This window comes from Acomys russatus, chromosome 12 (genome assembly GCF_903995435.1).
Source record: "Acomys russatus chromosome 12, mAcoRus1.1, whole genome shotgun sequence".
Taxonomy (NCBI): Eukaryota; Metazoa; Chordata; class Mammalia; order Rodentia; family Muridae; genus Acomys; species Acomys russatus.
In genome coordinates, this window is record NC_067148.1 from 42,082,275 (window position 1) to 42,103,050 (window position 20,776).

Genomic DNA, 20,776 nt, shown 5'->3' on the forward strand with positions numbered 1-20,776 from the left:
CAGCAAGCATGCTACTTTCCTTCTCAACTCCTTGTTGGTTTTTCAGAATTCTACAGATTGTTCAGGAAACAGTTCCTATCTAGATTTGACAACAAGCTCACATTAGTCTTTAAGGTTACCATGACATCTTGATCTGCTGTGATGGATTGAATAAGAATGGCCCTCATAGGCTTATATATTTGAGTACTTAATCACCAGGGAGTAGAACTCTTTGGTAGGAATAGGAAGTGAGTCACTTGGAGTGGGCTTTGAAATTTCAAAAGCTCATGCCAAGTCTAGAGTCTCTTTCTTCTTGTGCCTGTGGATCGGGATGTGGGACACTTAGCTGCTTCTCCAGCACTGTGCCTGTGTGCCTGCCATGCTTCCCACTGTGACGATAAAGGACTAAGCCTCTGAACTGTAAGCCTTAAATGTTTTCCTTTATAAGAGTTGCCTTGGTCATGGCAATAGAACAGTGACTAAGATACCTGGCCTTATATTTCATCTACTGTAGAAATTTAAAAGACTGTCTAGCTGTAAATTCATGCTTTTAAAACAGTTATTCAAAAGGGCTAAATAGAGATGTAACTTAGTGATAGTGTTTACACAAAGCCGTGGATTCAATCCGCAACGCCCCATGAGTTGGCTATGATGGCATACACCTATAGTTTCAGTGCTTGAGAGTTGGAAGACAGTGGGTCAATGCATGAAGGCCATCCTTTGCTACATAGTGAAATTGAAGTCAGTTTGAGATACATAGGACCCTGTCTCTCTCCTGCTACCGCAAAAGAAGTTACTCAATGTTTTAGTGCTTATTGGCTCTCTGATATTAGAATCTTTGACTGTAATTACTGTTTTGTTTATGTCTAGGTTTTATAACTCCATGCCAAGTGTACTAATCGTTCCATGTTACATCTTTTCTAGAATGTGCATCTTTGAACTATGCAGGCTACTGCAATAGTAAAAACAGATTCTAATAAAAACTACCACAAAAATGGAGGAAACCTCCAAAAAGGTAAGGATCCAAGTCTGTTGACGATGGCTACTAATTGTAAACAAAGGTTTCCCTTCAGGGTTGCTGCTTTAAAGAGTCTCCCAGAAAGCTGGAACAGTTCAGCACAGCTTTAACTTTCCAATTCCCTCATGAGTTTCTGGTAGCTGTGGGCAAATTGCTTTTATTTTGTAGTAGGAAACCTTGTAAGTCCAGAGAAGACTAATTTGTTTAACTAATCTGCTAAAGCTGTAATACGACAAGACAGCATAAAAAGTTAAAGTGAGAAATATATTAACTCACATCATAAGCATAAAAATCAGTTAGTGTTCCAGATATAGGAAAATAATTCTATGTAATCTCTGTGTTTATTGCAGCCTGCTGCATAGAGGAATTTTAATCCAGCAACATGTGGCTACTCTGGCTGGAATTTAGTACACATCTTTAATGCCAAACAATGATGGGTAATTGAGACAAAGTGATGAATCAGAGAAATATCTGACAGAGTGAGTCAGAGACAGGATATGCTCTACTCTTATAAGAATAGACAGGAAAGAGAAGCTGTGTAAGAGCAGCTCAGGGGCCAGGCAGTGGTGATGCACGCCTTTAATCTCAGCACTTGGGAGGCAGAGGCAGGCGGATCGCTGTGAGTTCGAGGCTAGCCTGGTCTACAAAGTAAGTCCAGGACAGCCAACGCTACACAGAGAAACCCTATCTCATAAAGGGGGGGGTGGCAAGGCAGGGGAATTTGTGGAAACAGTAGATTGGAAGTGCAGTACGGTTTGGTGCGGTGCAGTTCAGTTTGTGGAGTTCAGAGGCAGTGTTTCCAAGCAGAACAATTCAGTAAGAAGTGTGGAGAAAAACCAGTTTGAACCAGAACAGATGAGTTAAGCCAACCAACCAGAGTTCAGAAAGAATTAGAAAGGGTGAGCTTATTCAGCAGTAAGTCTCAGAGGCTGGAAACATTCTAGCAAATGGAGGCTGAAAGCTGAAGCCCTTAAGGAAAGTTGGATTGTATGGAGGCTAGAGCTTCTAGGCCTAGGCCTAGGCATAGATAGATAGGAACACTCCCAGGTCAGCCCAAGCCATGTATTAGTAAAGCTTGGGTACAGCTCTCATCTTATCCCTCATCTGAGGAAACAAAAACGTTTACATTGCTGAGCATTCACAGCTGGATCTTTTATCAGTAACTTGGGATTCCCTTTGCCTGGGCTGAACTCTGTCTTCCTCCTCCCATGTCTTGTTTTTCCCTTCCCTCCTATACACCTGCTCTTCATGGCAGTCCATGGTCTTAGTGCTAAATATTCCTATTCTAATGTAGTGCCCCGTGAATCTTAAGAGTGGTACTTTAGCAGCTAGTGACCTATCAGTAGGTCATGAAATAAAGTGAGCCAAGTGTGCTTTTTAGTAAAATGAAATAGGAAATTCCATGATGCATTGGAACAAAAGTAATTACTGTTTGATAATAGCTTTGTTTCTATTCTGTGCACATTTATTCAGTATCTGTTATTCGGTGCCCCCTCCCGTCTGACTTCTGCACTCCTGGTCTACCTGCCTTCACTTTCTCAGCTTCCTGCTCTTACAAGAGCTCTCTACAACTCAATCCCAGTCACATGACTACCGCTTTAAGAGGCCTGCAGTAGCTCTCCCTTCTCTTTGGGTAAGAGCCAGATGTCTTAGCACCTTATGAAAGGGCTTACAAGTTGCCCATAGTCCACTCAGACAGCTCCTCCACTCCTTGCGGGCTGGGTTAGTGTCCTGCAGGGCTGCATTTGTTCACACAGCCAGCTGCGCTTGTGTTTGATTTATCTAAGACAAGTGTGTCTGTTTTGTTTGAAGACACTTGGGCAAATATACAGTTTCTTCAAAGTCTGCCCCTCATTTCTCCTCAGATTCACCTGTTTCATTAGCACAATGGTCAGGACTTTGCTTTAACTGTGGTTGGTTTTTTGGAAAACCATAAATTGTGGGGCAGCACCAATGTCCTCTTGCCTTCATTTAAACACTACAACTGACCCCAGTAGACAGCCCAAAATTTATTAACTGATACTATTTTTTAGAGTTTCTTATTAGATATATCCAAAAGTAAAGTGGCTGCCCTATAGAGAAAAGACCATTCACCAGTGAAAGAATCCAGGAAGAATCGTGGGACTGCGTCGCCTTGGCTCGCTATAACATAACACCATCAATTAAGTGTTTAAACATGATTTTCTCATAGTTCTGGGGCTGGAAGTGTGAGAGTCAGATGCTAGGATGGTCAGATCCTCCTGAGGTCTCTCTTCCCAGCTGGTAAATGGTTCGTATTGTATCTTAGTGTGCTGTGTGACTTGACAGCAAAAGAAAAGCAGTCTGTTGCATTTTGAAGACTATCGTGAGGGTCCTGCCCTCGTGGCCTCACCCAATCCTTATTATCGCTAACCTGTCTTTAAGAGCCATCACAATGGGCTAGGGCTTCAGTGTGCTTGCTTGGGAGCTGGGTTTTAGTTTGTTTAAGTTGGGGTATTTTTGTTTGCCATTGATGATGTAAATGTAGCCCAAGACTTAGAGTAGCTAGGATCAGATTATGTCAAGTCTTTTCCAGTGTTTACTTTCTATAATGTTGTTGACATTTTCTCTTTTACTGTTTTGGACAGATAAATTTTATGATCTTAAGAAAGAAAATGTGTTATTTTCCAATGGTGGCAACGAAGTCAAATTGACTTTTCCTGATGCTGAATGGGACTCCTTGTCAGTAGAACAAAGAGCTAGTGACAAAGAAGTCAGCAATACTGATGAGATAGACTTTTCGGGACCATCTTTTTCAGTAAATCAAGACACCAATGTAGATAATATTTTCTCGCAGTCAAGTGAGTTTGAAGACAGCCTCGACTGTGCTGTTTTGAATGAGACATACTCTATACATTATTCAGAATCAGAACTCAAGAATGAAAATCTTCCTCATTTATATTCAGAATTACATCCTGAAGTGCACAAAAGGATGGAGGTGTTTTTTGACACTTTGGGCCATCAAAATAATAGTAGTATTGGATTGGAAAGGAGCCACGAGATTTCCGGTGCTGACCGTGGAGACATGCACAGAAGCGGCCTGGATGATGACTCGCAGCAGGAGTATCACAGCGCAGAGCAGGAGTGCATCAGTACGCACTTACCTTTCGACCCAGCTAAAGCAGTAGGCAGGTCTACTCTGTATGTTAGTGAGTTGAAAACTACAAGCTGTGACGTTAATTGTGATGGTAGTCTAGAAGGTAATCATGTTAAATTAGAGAGTAGCCCTAGCCCCACTTTGGTGTCACTTAATGTTTTTGCACAAGAATGTTCACCTCAAGCCTCTAAATCTCAGAGTTCTGAAATGTTGAAAGAATATCATGAACCAAAATATGAGAACTATAAGGAACGAGAGATTGGCTTAACATACCACAATGCATTTGAGGACATTTTACAGAGAAGCAGTTCTCCCTTAAGCCCTCAAAAAGTACCTGAAATTAAAATGTATACTAAAGACATGAAATCTCAGGCAATTGAAAGTAAACACGTTCATGGAAATAGAGTTTTCGAGAACAGAGCATTACAGCACCCTGAGAGCCCCATCGTGTTTCCCCAAGCCCTTGAGACACAGCTGAAGGCTAACAGTGACTGCCAGACTTGTGGGACTTCTATTCTTGATGACTCAGTCATTTCTCTCTGTGGCTCTTTGCAATACAAAAGCCTCCCTGAGCCAGGCTTTTTTTCTCCTATGCTACCAAGGGTGGAAGTCTCAGATTATCAGGCAGGAGTAGAGGACAGTGGCCTACACCATGTACAAAGCAGTACAACAAACAAGGCATGCCCGTTTGACGTGAAGGAAGGGTGTCTTCAGTCAGTGCCAGATGCAGCAAGCTTTGTATTCACAGCTCAGTGGACACTAGATGTGAGCGGCGACACAAATGCAAGGTCTTCCATGGTGTCTCCATCAAACAACCCAGAGATGCAGATAGTGGAAAAAACTCAACCTGAGGAGTGGCAAAGTGAGAAACAAAGTATGGCTTGTACCACAGATTGGCCATGCAGACAGAAGTGTGCAGACGCATGGACAGCTGCACCTAAAGAATCAGGAAGGCCCCTCCCAGCTGACTGCTTACAGCCTGGCGGGAGCTCCCTGAGTGAGGTACAGTCTAGTATCAACATTGTCGTCTACAGATGTGAACATGATGTGGCTCGGCTTGTTGTATTGGAGTCTTAGCCAGCAGATGCTAACTGAAGGGCAAGGGTCATAGTGTGCCTTGGCTCTGTCTTCTGGTGGCAGACACTCAGAAAATTGAAAATTTGGCTTTACATTTTACCATTTTGCAACTCCATGTATAACATATTTGTCATATATTTCTAATTTCATTTTATGTTGTTTACAGAATTCCTCAGAATCAAGAGAAACATTGGATACCACAGACAAAAAGAAACATCCTGAGAGGTAGGTCAGTTGTATAAACTCATATGTCTGTATGGGAAGGAAAAACTCAAAGTTGTATTTATTTTCTGTAGCATATTAACCACATGGAACTAAAAGGACTTTTGGAACTTCACATTTTGTCTGCTCCTTCCAGAAGGCAGATACTGAGCAACATAAAATGTAGGACTCATCCTGAAGAGCCTGCAAGGTGCCACCATTCCTTCAGAAGGCATCCTCTTCCTTTGCTCAAGCCACAGCCATGCTAACTCAGTTTCCTTCTTTTCCCTTTGGAGTCACCCATACGTTAAACATAGAGTTGAAGAATACCTGTACACACTAATGTATTTTTAAACCTTCATCATTGGTTTTACTTTGCATTTATTAATGATCCAAAATACAACTAGAGCCAGAAAGTGAGAGTGCAGGAAGCAAGAGCCACATACATTACCATACTCTGAAGTCGTGTGCTTTGCTTTTTTTTTTTTGTCATTTTCCTAATGAACTTAGTCTGGTATTCCAAAGCTATGACATTAAATTTAAATATTAAACTCTGAAACAGTGGTGGATAGAAACTGGTAGTTGAGGGACTCTCTAAAAACTCTTACCAACTCAAAATTCTAATGACTTGAGCTTAAAAAAAAACAAACAAACTTATAAGTTACATTTCTTTCTGTGGAGATACAGGTGCATGTGGAAGTCAGAGGACAGCTTGCAGGAGGTGATTGTCTCCTTCATAGTGTGGAACTCAGGCATTGAACTCAGGCTGTCAGTTTTAGAGGCGAGCATCTTCACCCACTGAACTGTCTCACTGGCCTGGCTTCGGGCTTCTTGACATACAGCAAAATATTGTTTTTATGAGTGGCTCTTAATAACTAAGGAAAGGGTAAATCGTGTCAATTTTCCATTAAATAATACATTTACCAACAGTTTCAACCTAAAATGTATAAGACTACAAAAAGTTTGGCCAAACCTTGACCGAGACTGAAAACATCCATCTGGATGAATAGAGTCAGGACCTGAGGATGGCACCAGCTTGACAATAGACGTAGCTTTTATGCTTTAATCTTGACGATGTGTTCCTATAGCCTCCCCCTTCAGTAGGAATTCACTTAAACCTGACAGGGAAATGTAAGAAATTTAAAATCGGGCCAGGCAGTGTGGTGTGCACACCTTTGATCCCAGCATTCAGGAGGCAGAGGCAAGTGGATCTCTGAGTTCAAGGCCAGCCAAGTTCCAGGCTACACAGAGAAGCCCTGCCTTGAAAAATAAGCAAAACAAAAAGAAGAAATTAATTTAAATCTGCTTTTAGAAAGAAGCCTATCACTACTGTAGGAAATGTTCAGAATCTTACCTAATACTGTCTTTTATTTTAAAGGGCATTTCAACTTTGTGAAGAGATGAATTTGCCATCAAAGTGCTGTGAGAAAACTACTGAGAGGGCTGTGAAGGCAGAGATGCACCTCTTGGATGTTTGCTATCAGATGTGCCACCATCACTGTTGTCACATTTACAAACTTGTAATGGAAAATAGAGCAGGATTCAATAGGTGGTCATCGATTTTAAATCTAGATTGTCTTAAAAGTTATTACTATGACATTATTCTAGAAATCTAATTTAAATTTTTGGAAGACAAAACATAGGCTATAACTGGGTTTATCAGTTTCCTTAAAAGTAATAAATTTCAAAAAATCCTTTCCTGGGTGTGGTCATAATCCTGGCACTTGGGAGGCAGAGGCATGGGCATGACTAAGTTGGAGGCTAGCCTCACCTACCTAGTGAGCTTCAGGCTAGCCAGGGCTAAATTTTGAGATCTGATTCAAAAATAAACAAGACATGATTAAGTGTCACAGTGAGTTGTGGTTGAAGTGATTAACTCAGTAAAATAAATGGGTTTACAGTTTGATTATAAAGTCAGAGGACTGTGAGGTCCCTTGAGGGTTTCTTCATAGTATTCTGTCCCATTCTCTCTGGCTTACCTCTCAGGTTGCTGTAATGCCCCTAGAAAATGTATCTACTGTGGTCCATGTACCTAACAGGTACATCAGAGATCTGGTAGCTAAATGTGTGATACCTTGGCATGTCATGTGAGTGACTTGAGCCTAAATAATGGAGTTCTATGAACTTAACTATGAACAGGAATTTACCAAGTGACTCTGCTAAGAAGGAATTAGGATCAGCACTGATGTCTGTTCTGGAAGACTTGAAAGTTAGATACATGAGCTTGAAAGAGAAAGTCCACAAGGGCATCCCACTGGAAGAGCTGCCTCCACTGTCCATGGAGTCCAGACTGTTATCTGCCTTCTCCGATTTTGCTTCCAGGGTATGTATGTGCTCTAGAATAAAACTACTTTGTTCAGAGAGAAAATATACTAAATCTGTTTTCCCTTGTTTTTAGCTAATGAAAGAAGAAGCATACAGGTAATTACAGTTTTACCTGCTCTTAAAACTACTTAAGCCATATAGCTAACTTTTGTTTTATTTCTTTTTGAGATCACTGATAAATTATTTAAGGAATGTTATCTATTCAGTCTTTCAGGAACAAATTCTGAGCTAGATCATCAAAGTGTACCCAATGTTGATGTTTCTCCAAGCCTACAAAAGACCTTGTCCCAGGTAAGAATTGAAGAGGCACATCTGCATGCTTGTGTGTGCACATGCAGGTGGAGACCAGAGTTCAACATTGGGTGTTATTCTTCAGGAGCCTTCCACATGTGCATTCATGGAGATAGGGTAAGAGGACACTAGTCATAGCAGCTGTGTTCCAGGGCTGGTATGTGGGTGTCAGAAAACAACCTTAGTCCTTAGCCTCCATTTTGAGATTAGGTCTCAGACTCTCTACTGCATTATGCCAGGCTAGCTGTCCTGCAGTTCTGTGGTCTCTACCTTCTATTTTGCAGTGAGATATTGTTTTTAATTGTCTGTACAGTCTAATAATGATTATTATCAGGCCTGTAATTATTATGACTTCAGTAAAGCCCGCTAACAATCAACCACGACACAGACACCTGTTATATTTTAAAATAGCCCCAGCCAACCTGGGGCAGGGCAGATATTAATCCCCTAAACTACTTCCCATACCTGCCCCAGGCCCATGCCATCTGCTCCTAATAATATCTATCCCACCACCTCCATCCATAATCCCAAACCTTGTCACTGTTCTTCATCTGGGCCCAATCCCCAGGCACGCCGGCCATGTGTTTCTCTTCCATCTAACCCCTGGTGGCTGTCTCCTCTCCTCTCTCCTTGGGTCTTCTTCTTCCTCTTCTCTCCTCTGGTCCCTCTTTTTCCCTTGCTAGGATCTTCTCTCTCTCTGTGAACCTGGGAATCTTAGTCACACCTCTCTCATCTGCCCTGCCCAGGTGGCATGGCTTTTTATTAATTAGCATCAAAATACATCAGACCATTCCCCCAACATTCCACTTTTCTTTTTAAATAAGAAGGCCATTCTTTTTATATACAGTGAGTACAGTTACGAAATATTATAAAAGTCAATAGGTAAGACTTACATACATAATGTTTAATCAAAAGGTATTTGGCAACCTTGAAGAAAATATCTAGTCTATCTTTGTGAGTCTAAAGTTCTGAATGTAAACCAGTCTCTATTAAAGTTTATACTTATCAACCTAAAATCTTTATCTAGACCTAAAAGTATCTTAACCTGTAAACAACTAAGTTTAATTTTAAAATTAACTATCTGGTCTTCAACCCCATCAGAGACATGAGAAGGAATAAATTTAACTACCTAAGTAAACAGGAAGTGTAGGTTGGCAGCTTCCAAAATGAAAAAAATGACAGAGACAGTTTAATTGCCTGGCCAGTCACCCAAAACTTTATAACATTAAAGCATCATCTTTGGCCTTCTGGCCCAGTATATCTGACAGACATATCTGTGAGGCAGGAACTATTGAGGACTTGCTTATCCTGTCTTGGCAGAGTCTGGCCATCAACTCTGCCTGCATCCATGCTTGCCCATTTTAGGCAGAGTTTTATCTGTGGGAGAAACAAGTACATTTTTTTCCAGTGGCTGTTTTGCCACACTTAAAGCCATCTCTACTAGGAGGTTCTTCAATGCTCATCATCTTTGAAGTAGGCTGGGTGTTGTCAGGAGTTAACTTGTCTTATTGTCAAAGAATCCTTAAAATAATAATAAAAAAAAGTTTAAATGCCATATTCTGTAGGTTCTGAGGTTTTTGAAGACCTTATCTAACTTTAGAATAGTATCTGTTAAACTTGGCATGTATATTTCTATACCTGTCATGACCATGAATTGATCAGCAATTGGCTTGCATTACTTAATTATCCTAAACAGCCTACAGTAACACTATAAACCATGTATTAATTGAGTTGCATGTGTGCAATGCCTCATACTAGAGTAGAAGTATAATGTGTGAGGGGTAATATTAAATTTGAATTCTATTTCAGTATATCAAAATTAAACTTATTTTGTATCAATATACAAAATTTTATATCAATGAATTAAATTTAACCTTATTTGTGAGTAACAAGGCCTTAAGTTGAGTAGATTCAATAATCTTCTTTTTGTCCTATTATCCTTACATATCTCTATACTCTCTTTCTTTCTTTACAACCCCTATCTTTATGCCTTTTAATGACAATATATATCTATAGCCCAAGAAGACAAACAAAAACTATCCAACCCCACTTAAGGGAAATGGGGCATCTATCTCTTAAAGTTTCTTCAGGCTGATTTGGGGTGGAGAATACCTATATAGGAGCCCAAATAGGACGGGAAAAAATGGTTAAACAAGCTAGGAATAGTATTTGTGGTCCAGTCTCTAAATGGTGAGAAATTCTGGGTTTAATATTAAGTCCTGTGTGGTACAGTCTGAAATGCTGGACCAATTTGAATCAGGAGCCTTCTTCGAAGCTGTCCTTTTCTGATGAGAAACCACAGCCAAAGCATTGGGGCTGGTACATGAAGGATGCAGAACGTCAGCCTCTCAGCATGCGGGAGGATGAATCCTGTCAGGTCTGATCCAGCATCAGTGTCCTGTTCTTTAATCCTAAAAACAATTTCTCACAAGCATTATACACTTCTAAAATTATGAATGTATTAGGTGTGCAGGATGCACAGAACAATTAAGGCTAGTTCTCTGCTCTTTGAGCAGAAAAAAGACATCTGTAAATCGTTATTCGTTTCTCAGCTAGCCTCAGAGCTATTCCCTCTTAAATTTAGCCATTTAACATCCATGCTGTTGTCCCAGTGCAGCTGGCAGTATAGCTGGATGTAGAGCAGCATGTTGATCCAGGAAAAAAAAACCCTTAAATTACAAGGAGTAGTGCTGAGGACACAGCTCTTGTAGGGCATTTGTTTAGCATGCATACGGCTCCATCTCTAGTACTGGAAAAAAAAAGAATCCTTCACGAAAATGCAATATAATATAGTTTTATAGTCTTTGTTTTGACTATAAAACAATATAAGGTTGCTTTTTATTTTGTACTTATTATGTGTGTTTAGGCATGTGTATGTCACAGGGCACCTGAAATCAGAGGACAACTAGGAGTCACTCTCTCCTCCCGTCATGTGGGTCTTAGAGCTCAAGCTCAGGCTGTCAAGCTTATTGGCAAGCTCCTTTACCCTGTGAGCCATCTCACTAGTCCTGGAGTTATATGATGCCTGTGAGTTTAAATTGGTTGGTTGGTTGTAAAAGATGGTATGCTGTTCAGATAGTGTCTTCATGGTTTAGCATAGTTACATGTTACCTATGATATTACATTGTAATTTTTTAAAAGATATCTTTGGGTTTTGTTTGGTTGGAGTTTTGGAGTCTGGTTGGGTTGGGCTGGGTTGGGTTTTTTGTTTTGGGGTTTGTGGGTTTGGTTTGGTTTTTTGATTTTTGGTGTTATTGCAGATCAGACCCAGACCCTCTCGCAGTCTAGGTAAACACCACTCTTGAGGTTCAGTGTAACCTATTAGTGACTTTTTCAAAAGATGCAGATATGGAGAACAACTCAGGGTTACATACAGAGTTCCCATCTCCCACACATACAAGCTCACACACAATAACAGTAGTGTTTGAACCATCACTGTACACAGAATTAAAACGCAAATTCTTACTGATGAAAACTAACAGCCTTTACTGAGTATTGTCACTTCAAAGTCAGATGATAATGGTTTTTCTGTCCTAGCCTTCATTATTTGGAGGGCAAAATAAAGCAAGTGAAAATGCCTGTCACCGGGTAGAATGCAGTGGTTCTTAGTCCTTATCTTTGCTGCTGTTCTATTTAATCTTCAGATGTCTTTTGTATCTGGCAATAATCATCCTCCACAAGATAAGTCACCCATGAATGATGTCTTCAAACACGGTGATATAAACATAGACTTTACTCAGCTGAAACTTGATGACAAAGGTAAGGATGAAAAAAATTGTTTTTTGGCTTTGGTGGGGGGGCTTTTGGTTTTTGTTTGTTTGTTTTTAAGATTTTATTTATTATCTATACAGTATTCTGCCCACATGTGTGCCTGCCCACCACAAGAAGGAATCAGATCTCATTACAGATGGTTGTGAGCCACCATGTGCTTGCTGGGAATTGAACTCAGGACCTTTAGAAGAGCAGACGGTGCTCTTAACCACTGAGCCATCTCTCCAGCCCCTTTGGTTTGGATTTTTTTTTTTTTTTTTTTTTTTTTTTTTTTGGTTTTTGGAGACAAGGTTTCTCTGTGTAGACTTGGCTGTCCTGGACTCGCATTGTAGACCAGGCTGGCCTCGAATTCCAAGGGATCCACCTGCCTCTACCTCCCGAGTGCTGGGATAAAAGACATGCGCCACCACCATCCGGCAAAAATAGATTGTTTGTATAGCTCCAGAAAACAAGTAATGAATGTGTCAGGAACGGTAATGTACACCTTTAGCCTCTACACTTAGGATGTGAGTTTGAGGCCAGCCTGGCCCTTATGTAGTGAGTTCCAGAACAACCAAAGCTCCATAATAAGACCCTGTCTCCAAAAACCAAACCAAACCAAACCAAAAAACCAGAAATCAAGTTATACAACATGTTTACTGAATTTGTTAAGAAATATTTAATCCATGGGGTAACTCACAAAAGTGAAAGAGAAGGCTTTGATACACTGGGCATTGGGGAGCAGAGCCTCAGACTGAAAAGAGCTTTGTGTTCAGTGCCTGCGACAAGACCCAGTCAGAGACTCCCTGGCCCACTATTCCACAGCACTCATCTCTAGGCCCCACACAAAGCGCATCCTTGTCTGTCAGAGGTGTTAAAAATGTGTGCCTGAGAGGTTCCTTGTGCTCAATGCCTTAGAGTACAGAAATGTCCATGAAGGAAGTGAAGACTGGTTTGATGCAACAGAGAGGCTGAATGGAGCTGACTTCTCGGAGACTTCAGAAAACATAACAGAACGTGATGGATGGAATCCAAAGAGTCCATTAGGTTGGTTCTTGAGAATTTAAAGAAAAAAGTATAACCTAGCTTACCTGAAAATGGTGGTTACTTGTTCTGTGTTGCTTTGGGAAACAGTCTATAAAAGTCTTTTGTTCCTCTTTGTACTTGTTCCTTGTATTTTTAAAAAGTGACAAAAGTGGCCAGTCGGAGGTGAATTTTTTAAAGAACAAGTGATGATTGCATTCTCATTTCTTCAGACACAGTGCTCAGCCCACAGCATTGAGCAGTGTTTTACTGGACTGGTGAAAGGAGAGGAGATAAATAGGAGGTGCTTGTGAGTCCTAGTCAGTGCTGTTGTGCTACTGCAGCTCTTGACTGCAGTTTCAGCATCCAGAGTGTGAAGAAAGAGCTTGGTTGTTCTCTCTCCAGGGCACACACATTACTACCCAGATGGGTGAACAGATTAGTAAGTTCATGAGGAAGGCAAGGTCTTAGAGGCGATGTGGGACTATGCCTGCATCCAGCACTACCTCTTAGTAGATGTGTGACTAAGACTGCCAAAGTCCGTACTTAGTCCAGCAGCCTCCTCTGTGAGACAAGAACAGTAGTCACAGCCTCCTTTAGTTTGCACAGCCACTTCAAGGTTAAGCTACTCTTACTACTTAAGAAAAATGCAATTTCTAGATCTTCTGTTATTACATAAACATTACAAAAAATAGAAACTAAAAAGTCTTTAGACAAGTGTGTACACTTGTGTGCGTGCCTTCTGTGTGCTGTCAGGGCTTGCTGGAAACCTGCACTAATTGAATGGGATCTTATTTCACACCTATCTTCTCCACAGTGGACACCAGGAAAACAGAGCATACAGATTTTACACACTTTTGTCAAATAGGAAGAAATCTATAATCCTAGCTTAAATCACATCTAAAGTCAAGTTATTTGTTCCTCATTTTCTTGTTACGTATCCTTCCATAATGACAAGGCCTATACTTGCCATTGCTTCATCTCTAAAACAAAGGTTTTCTTGCTATGCTGTTTCCCAGCAAGTAGTGTGCTCAGAGAGAGCTTCCAGACCACTCACTCTGGCCAGTGTGACACCAGGCATTAAAGACCTGTATACAATCCCCGCTCCCTCCCCAAGCCCTGTTCTAAGAGCATTTCTCTGCAGCAGAGATAAATGATGTTTTGTACTTACAATGCATGAGGTGACCTTTCAAGTTCTAAGGGAGTAGATACTGAGTAACTCAACTTTTTTATTTTAGGGTGACATGAATAAGATGCAGAAAAAGATTCCTGGCATCAATCTGTGGTGCTTGCCATTTCTATTTGGGATTTCATTTTTGTTTTTCAAAAAAGGTTACAGTATGTAGTCCAGCTAGCCTTGAGCTTACGATCCTCATGCCTCAGCTTTCTCAGTGCTGGGGTTACAGGTGTGCACCAACATGCTTGGTTTAATGCTGACATTTTCTAACTTTTATTATTTTTAATTTATTTTGTGGGCATATGTGGGGCTATGTGCTATGGCAACTTTTTTTATGGACAACTTTTTGAGTATTTTCTCCTTCCATCACGTGAGTCCTAAAGATTAAACTCAAGTTGGCAGCAAGTGCATTTACCTGCCATCAAAACTAATGACTTGAGTTTATTTCCTATAAACTATATGGTAGAAGAAGAGTACTAGCTCCTATAAGTTGTCCTTTGATTTTCACACATGTGTACTAAGGCATGTATGTACCCATGCATATACAACAGACACACACAATCAATCAATCAATCAATAACTAAGCTTTGTAACTAGAAACAAAATGAAATACTTAACATTGTTGGCATTTTTCTTTAAAATATTGATGTCAAATGGGCCATCTCTGATTTTTTTTTTCTATAAGCAGAAATGAAGAATGCTGAACTGCTTCGAAGAGGTAAAGGCTTTTTGATACATGTTGGTGGTCTCTGCCCTTCTGTATCTGAGGTACGCTCAGAATTTTTTTGGGGCCTTCACTTTGAAATTTATAAATTACTGTGAATTTTTCAACCTTTCACAAAAATTTTTTTTTCCTTCTTTTAGGCTGATTTAAGATCTCATTTCCAGAAATACCAAGTTTCTGAAATTTCAATTTATGACTCTCCTAATTACAGGTATGATGCCCAAATTCAGTTAGTATGCATTATCTAAGACATCTAGGACTAAATACAGAGAACCTGTCTAAAATCAAAATCAAGAAACAAACAAGTTAAGAACCTTTTTAAGAGCAGCTAGCTGTTCTTGTGAAAGTTGTTTTAGTGCTTACAAGAGCAAGTGGGAGCCGGTCATTAACAAAGAGCCTTGGTCTTCTGCTCTCATGTTTTAGATATGCATCTCTTGCTTTTGCAAAAAATAGTAATGCAAAGATGGCTGTGAATGAAATGAATGGTATAGAAATCAATGGAAAATCAGTGAACGTGCGACTTGTGAAAATTCCTGGAGAACACACACCACCACTTTTGTCCAAAACTGCGACTAGCGTTAGTGTGAATCACTTGGAGAAAAATACAAACAAAGAAGGCAGCCCTGCCTTTCCCACTTGTAAGCTGCCCAGAACGAGACCAAGGCAGCTGGAGTCTGAGCAAGACAGCAAGTTTCCTCCCTTGGACCAGGTTAGTTTTCCTCATTGATTAGTAGTGGTTTTGTATGGGCCACGCTGCTGGGAGTGCTGCTGTAATGACCAGCCGGCCAGTAAGAGGCTTCCACCATAACACCACCGCCACCGCCACCACCACATACTTCTCAAAACTACAAAACATGGTTATTTCATTTTCATAACCCTCATCTTCACCCTATTGCAGTTTTAAATGCTTCCTGGAATGTGACTGCTTTGCTCAACAAAATGTTTGGTATCTAGTGGCATTTCATATTTTTTCTATATCCAAAATGTGTTTATTGAAGTGGCTCCCCTCATCTTGAATTAGATACTTTCAGTGCTGCTTCGTCCTGAAGGAGCATCCTTCTGTCAGCCTTGCTATTCTGCCTGTAGGCTGACAGAACAGTGAGCAGCCAACACACAAGACTCTCATTTGTGCATGGCTAAAAACTGTGGTGATTTTATAGCATCCTGGGCATTTCACAACCATAAAGTAGGAGTTGGGACTCTGTACTGGGCATTTTTTCTTGTGTTTCCACCTCTTTTCTGGAGTGGGATAAAGGAGATCCTTTGAGAGAGGCATGTTCTCATAGGGAGGTTGTCATGCCCAGAAAGCCCCCCCTCCTTTTTAAAAATGTACAATAAAATTCATTCCTCTTAGTGTTCATGAGTAGACACATGAACTTAGGCAAGTGCCCCCCCTACCCCCGACTAAAATCAGAACAGCACCAGTGTTCCCATAGTACTCTGTTGTGCTGATGCTTGCTGCGTCTGTCCCCTAGGGAGCTGTTTCCTGACTCTTAGTTATCTGGTGCCTTTTTTTTTTTTTTTTTTTTTTTCCCCGAGACAGGGTGTCTCTGTGTAGCCTTGGCTGTCCTGGCCTCACTTTGTAGACCAGGCTGCCCTCGAACTCACAGCGATCCGCCTGCCTCTGCCTCCCGAGTGCTGGGATTAAAGGCGTGCGCCACCACACCCGGCTTCTGGTGCCCTTTTTAGACACATTGGTGACTGCGTTTCCACTCAGATCTTTCTCTACCCTTCCTAAGCCCAGCAGGATCACATTTACGTTCATTTGAACTGACCCCTGACTTGTCCTGTGTTTTCATTGCCCGCTTCAGTGCAGTAGCTGAGCGCCAGCTTCAGTGCAGTAGCTGAGCGCCTGCGTCTTCGTTTATTTGGTTGCTCTTCTTTGTCCTATACTCTCACTACGCTCTCCATTTCACTTTAACTGGCCTGTCCATTGTCGGTGGTGACCTCGCTGTTGGTCTCCTCCATCTGCTGCCTGCGTGAGCACCTGGCCTCTGTGACCATGGCAGTCCCTTTAAAATGCTGCCCTTCATTTCCCTGGCACTTCATATTTAGGATGGATTTTAGAGTCCACAGCAGGGAAGGAGGAAACTACATGAGCTGTGCTGGGTGTCCGGGAACCATGGTCCTCGCACTGCAGCACACGTGGACTCCACTGCTGTGTCTGTCCGCTCCTCCTGTGTCTCTCTCCATGTGGATTCCTGGCCTCTTTGCTGCATCCCCACTTCACATGACTCTAGCATTTTCAGTCAGGTTCTGTGAGTATTTGACTGAATTTGTTTACTCCATTTTCCAGTTCCGTAGGCAGGGGTGTACATGACCTGGCCTGGGAGCCCGGCACTCAGTAGTCTGGAGACAACCCTCTTTGGTCCAGTCAGCTGGATCTGTGGGTATGGGGGTTGGCAGAGGGCAGGTGTAAAGGAAGCATGCTCTAAGCTCTGAGTGCAAGTGTGTGGAGAAAGAAGCTCCGGTTACCATCTCTGTTTTTAATTGATTTTTTTTTTATTATAATTCACATTGTATCCTGATTGTTATCCCCTCGCTTTTAACTTCCCCTCTACCCCTTCCGCCCCATTCCTTCCTTTACCATCTTTGATATACTATTTTGTTATACTATATTGTTGATATACTATATTAGTTCTCTCGCCTTTCTAGAAGTTTCTTAAACCGTTTTTGCTCATATTTTCAACATTTATCTCACTTATTTAGGGTGTCAAGAAAAATTGTAACAAGATTGAATCCAGTCAGTTATTACCTGAGACACCTTTTCAGTTGATACCTCCAAATACATTGAACCTTCGTAGTTTCACCAAGATCATGAGGAGACTGGCCGAGCTGCACCCAGACATCAGCAGGTACTAACTAAAGTGATGGCTAATTGGATACTTGTGTGTGAGAACGCAGTGTCCAGTGCTTGTGATAGACACATGGTGTCTTAGAACAGAATTGCTCATGCATGTTTTTCTCCCGGATAGAGACCACATTATAGAGGCTCTTCAGGAAGTGAGGATAAATCATAAAGGTTTTCTGAATGGTTTGTCCATCAATACCATTGTAAAATTGACTTCATCTTTTCTGAGAAGCTCTGCTTCCCGTTTGAAGTAAATGAAGCAATACATAGGTAATGTGGTCATGTGCTTTTATACTTAAACTTTAAGGATTTTCTTTTTTATATAAAGCAGTTGGGCATTTTAAAACAAGTATATCATGTTAGTTAACTGATTTTAAAGCCAGTGTGTTAGTTACTTTGCTCATATCTGACAGAAGGAAGGTTTGCTTCAGCTTCTGGTTCCTAAGGATATAGTCCATCATGGTGGGATGGGGGGGGGGTGACATGGCAGGAAGGCTCCATGGTGGCAGAAGTGTATAGATACATTCCTTGCATCATAGCCAGACCATGAGGCAGAGAAATAAACAGTAAGGCCCAGGCAGCAAGTGTCAAAAGCCTAACGCCCAGTTAGCACCTCAGACAGCCCTTCTGGGTAGCTCTGCTCCCAGGCAAACGGGCTCTTGGTTAAACTCAACAAGGATGTTTCTAAACAAATGCAAATTGTACAAAGGAAGACACAGCTAGAAAGTTCCTATTGGGGGTATGCTCATGCCAGTAGCTTGGTATCTCACAGTAAGCGATGCTGGCTCAACATCTGGCTCTAGCAACTTTACTACTATGATAGCTCCTGATGGGTGACAGCTGGGGACCTTTTCTGCTCCTAATTTAGTAATGCAGTTAACGATAGGACTCACCAGCGAATAGACTAAATGAATGCACATGCTGGGCAGTGGTGCTGCACACCTTTAGTCCAGTACTTGGGAGGCAAAGGCAGGCGTGTCTCTGTGAGTTCAAGGCCAGACTGGTCTACAGAGCGAGTTCCAGCACAGCCAGAGCTAAATAGTGAGATCTTGTCTTGAAAAAGAAAAGAATACATATAATGTACAAGTGAGTTATAAAATTAATAATACAGTAATAAAGAATACTGCTAAGTTTTTGATATGGTATTTGGTATAATCACATTTAATTGTTTTCCTCTTGTGTTCTTGATCCTATAGAAAATATTTGGAAGTATGAGTACCTTTCATCAGAGAACGTTCTTCAGCATTTAGGAAAAAGTTGTGGTGATACAGTCAGACCACCTATGTAATTGGACTGAGCACTTTGTTCTCTTAGATAGGCCTCCTTTAAAATCTGGCAGCAATACGTATTGTAGTATTAAAATGTGTATGTTTTACTATATTTTTAAACTATTACTCAGGACTTCAAGCTGCATATATTGAATCAGAAAACACTGTGGTCATGTCCATTTATAAATCATCATTAATAAGTTCATTTTAAAAATACTGTCCAGAAAAAATTTTACTGTTACTGTTTCAAAGTTCATAGCATATGTAAAAATTATGTAAAATGTTTACACAATCCAAAATGTAAAAATGGAATTTCTTTTGGAGCTCACATTGTAGTTTCAGCTTTTAAAAACTCAGATTGGAGCATGGGTACAGGTGAGCTGAGTCCTGCAGGGGTGCTGTAGTGCTCTTCTCTGAAGGCAGAGTAAACGCTTTCCCAGGTGCACTGTGGCCCAGCACAGGAACTTGAAAGGTCACCAAATTCTGGCCTGTGTTCTCCTAAGTTATCTTGTACTAAAAGATAAATGGCAACAATTCTCGAAGGCTAATGTGGCTCCTGTCTCACAGCAATATAGACTGTAAGTAGCCTACCCTCTCTCTAATAGTAGCAGTGCACCGGCTAAAGCTGCATCTGTGCTGATAGTGACCTTAACGTGTAGTGCTTCTGTAACCATTTAAACAGCTTCTATGTAATACTTCATTGTTGTTGCTTGATTAAAATTTACTCATAAGCATTTATATCTGATACCCTTGTGTTTAATAAAAGTGGTCAGCCTGTAGCTCCTCTCTGACTCCAGTGCTTCCTGTGGTGGGGTTTCCAAATGTGAGCCATCACCAGTCTGTATATGGATATGTAAAATAGTAACTACTGGCCCAAGGTTTTTCTATTATTTTAATGATTATTTTGTCTCATTTATTTCCAGATTCACTTCACATATCTGCCAAGCACTAGATTCCTCAGTGTGTATATACCTAAACTCAAAAATAATTGGTTTGCTGAGTATATCAAATTAAATTATAAAGTCATGGTAGTTTTTTTCCTACATATAAAATCATATAACATGTCACTGAAAGGCTACATGGACAAATGGCCCTACATAGCCTTGTGATACAAACTAGACATTATCTTTAATGTATTTGGAGAAATTATCAAACCTACAGTCATTTGTTTCTAAAAAATAATCAAATATACATCTCTTAGGCTTTTTGATTTCTTTTGTTTTGTTTTCAAGACAGATTTTTCTCTGTGTAATAGCCCTGGCTATCTTGGAACTTGCTCTGTAGACCAGGCTGGCCTCAAACTCACAGAGATCCGCCTACCTGTGCCTCCTGAGTTCTGGGATTAAAATTGTGCACCACCACTGCCGGCTATAAATCTGTTTAAGAAGAAGTTTGTATTTTATGTATTATATATGCCTTTACATAATGGCAAAATTAACTGCATTTCATTTGGGGCAAATATAGAAACATTTCAAATACTAGAGTTTTTGAGTTAGGAAGTTGTTTCTGATTACTAGATGTAAAGATCTGACAACTTCTGTGTACCAGAGGGCTCTCCGGACACCCAGTGACAGATTCTTCACATGTTAGCTTAGAAACTCAAGGCCTAGAGAGAGAGGGCTCAGGGTTAAGAACACTTGCTCTCTTGCCAAGGACCCAGGTTTGGTTCCTAGCACCCACATAGATTCACAACCATCCCTAGCTCCAGTGTCAAGGAATCTATAACCCCTTGTGACCTCTGCAGGCACTGTGCATACTTGTACGTACACACACACACACACACACACACACACACTCATATATATGAAAGCAAAACACATGAAGTAAAATGAATATATTAAGAAATTTTAAAGTAATTTTTAAAAAAGAAACTTGAATAGTTCTTTATGAATGTTTTGGAATCTTAAATGAAAACTCAATTTTTACTTATATTCTAAAGTTTGTAATATGTAATTATACTTGCTGAGTTTTTGTTGT

At 40.7% G+C, this 20,776-nt stretch overlaps 2 protein-coding genes across 2 annotated transcripts; one reads left to right on the forward strand and one right to left on the reverse strand.

Annotated features, from left to right (window-relative positions):
- Positions 1-706: 706 nt before the first annotated feature.
- On the forward strand, positions 707-18,871 carry Rbm44 (RNA binding motif protein 44). The gene is made up of 15 exons (XM_051154351.1): positions 707-994; positions 3,604-5,114; positions 5,356-5,414; positions 6,769-6,939; positions 7,530-7,713; positions 7,789-7,811; positions 7,922-8,006; positions 11,651-11,765; positions 12,675-12,803; positions 14,645-14,724; positions 14,821-14,891; positions 15,104-15,389; positions 17,390-17,535; positions 17,656-17,801; positions 18,728-18,871. Exons 1-14 carry the CDS (start codon positions 922-924, stop codon positions 17,783-17,785), a joined length of 3,063 nt encoding a protein of 1,020 aa, XP_051010308.1. The 5' UTR covers positions 707-921; the 3' UTR covers positions 17,786-17,801; positions 18,728-18,871.
- On the reverse strand, positions 15,708-15,956 carry LOC127196540 (40S ribosomal protein S27-like). Its single transcript, XM_051154350.1, has one exon. The coding sequence runs from the start codon at positions 15,954-15,956 to the stop codon at positions 15,708-15,710; it is 249 nt and encodes an 82-aa protein (XP_051010307.1).
- Positions 18,872-20,776: the final 1,905 nt, after the last annotated feature.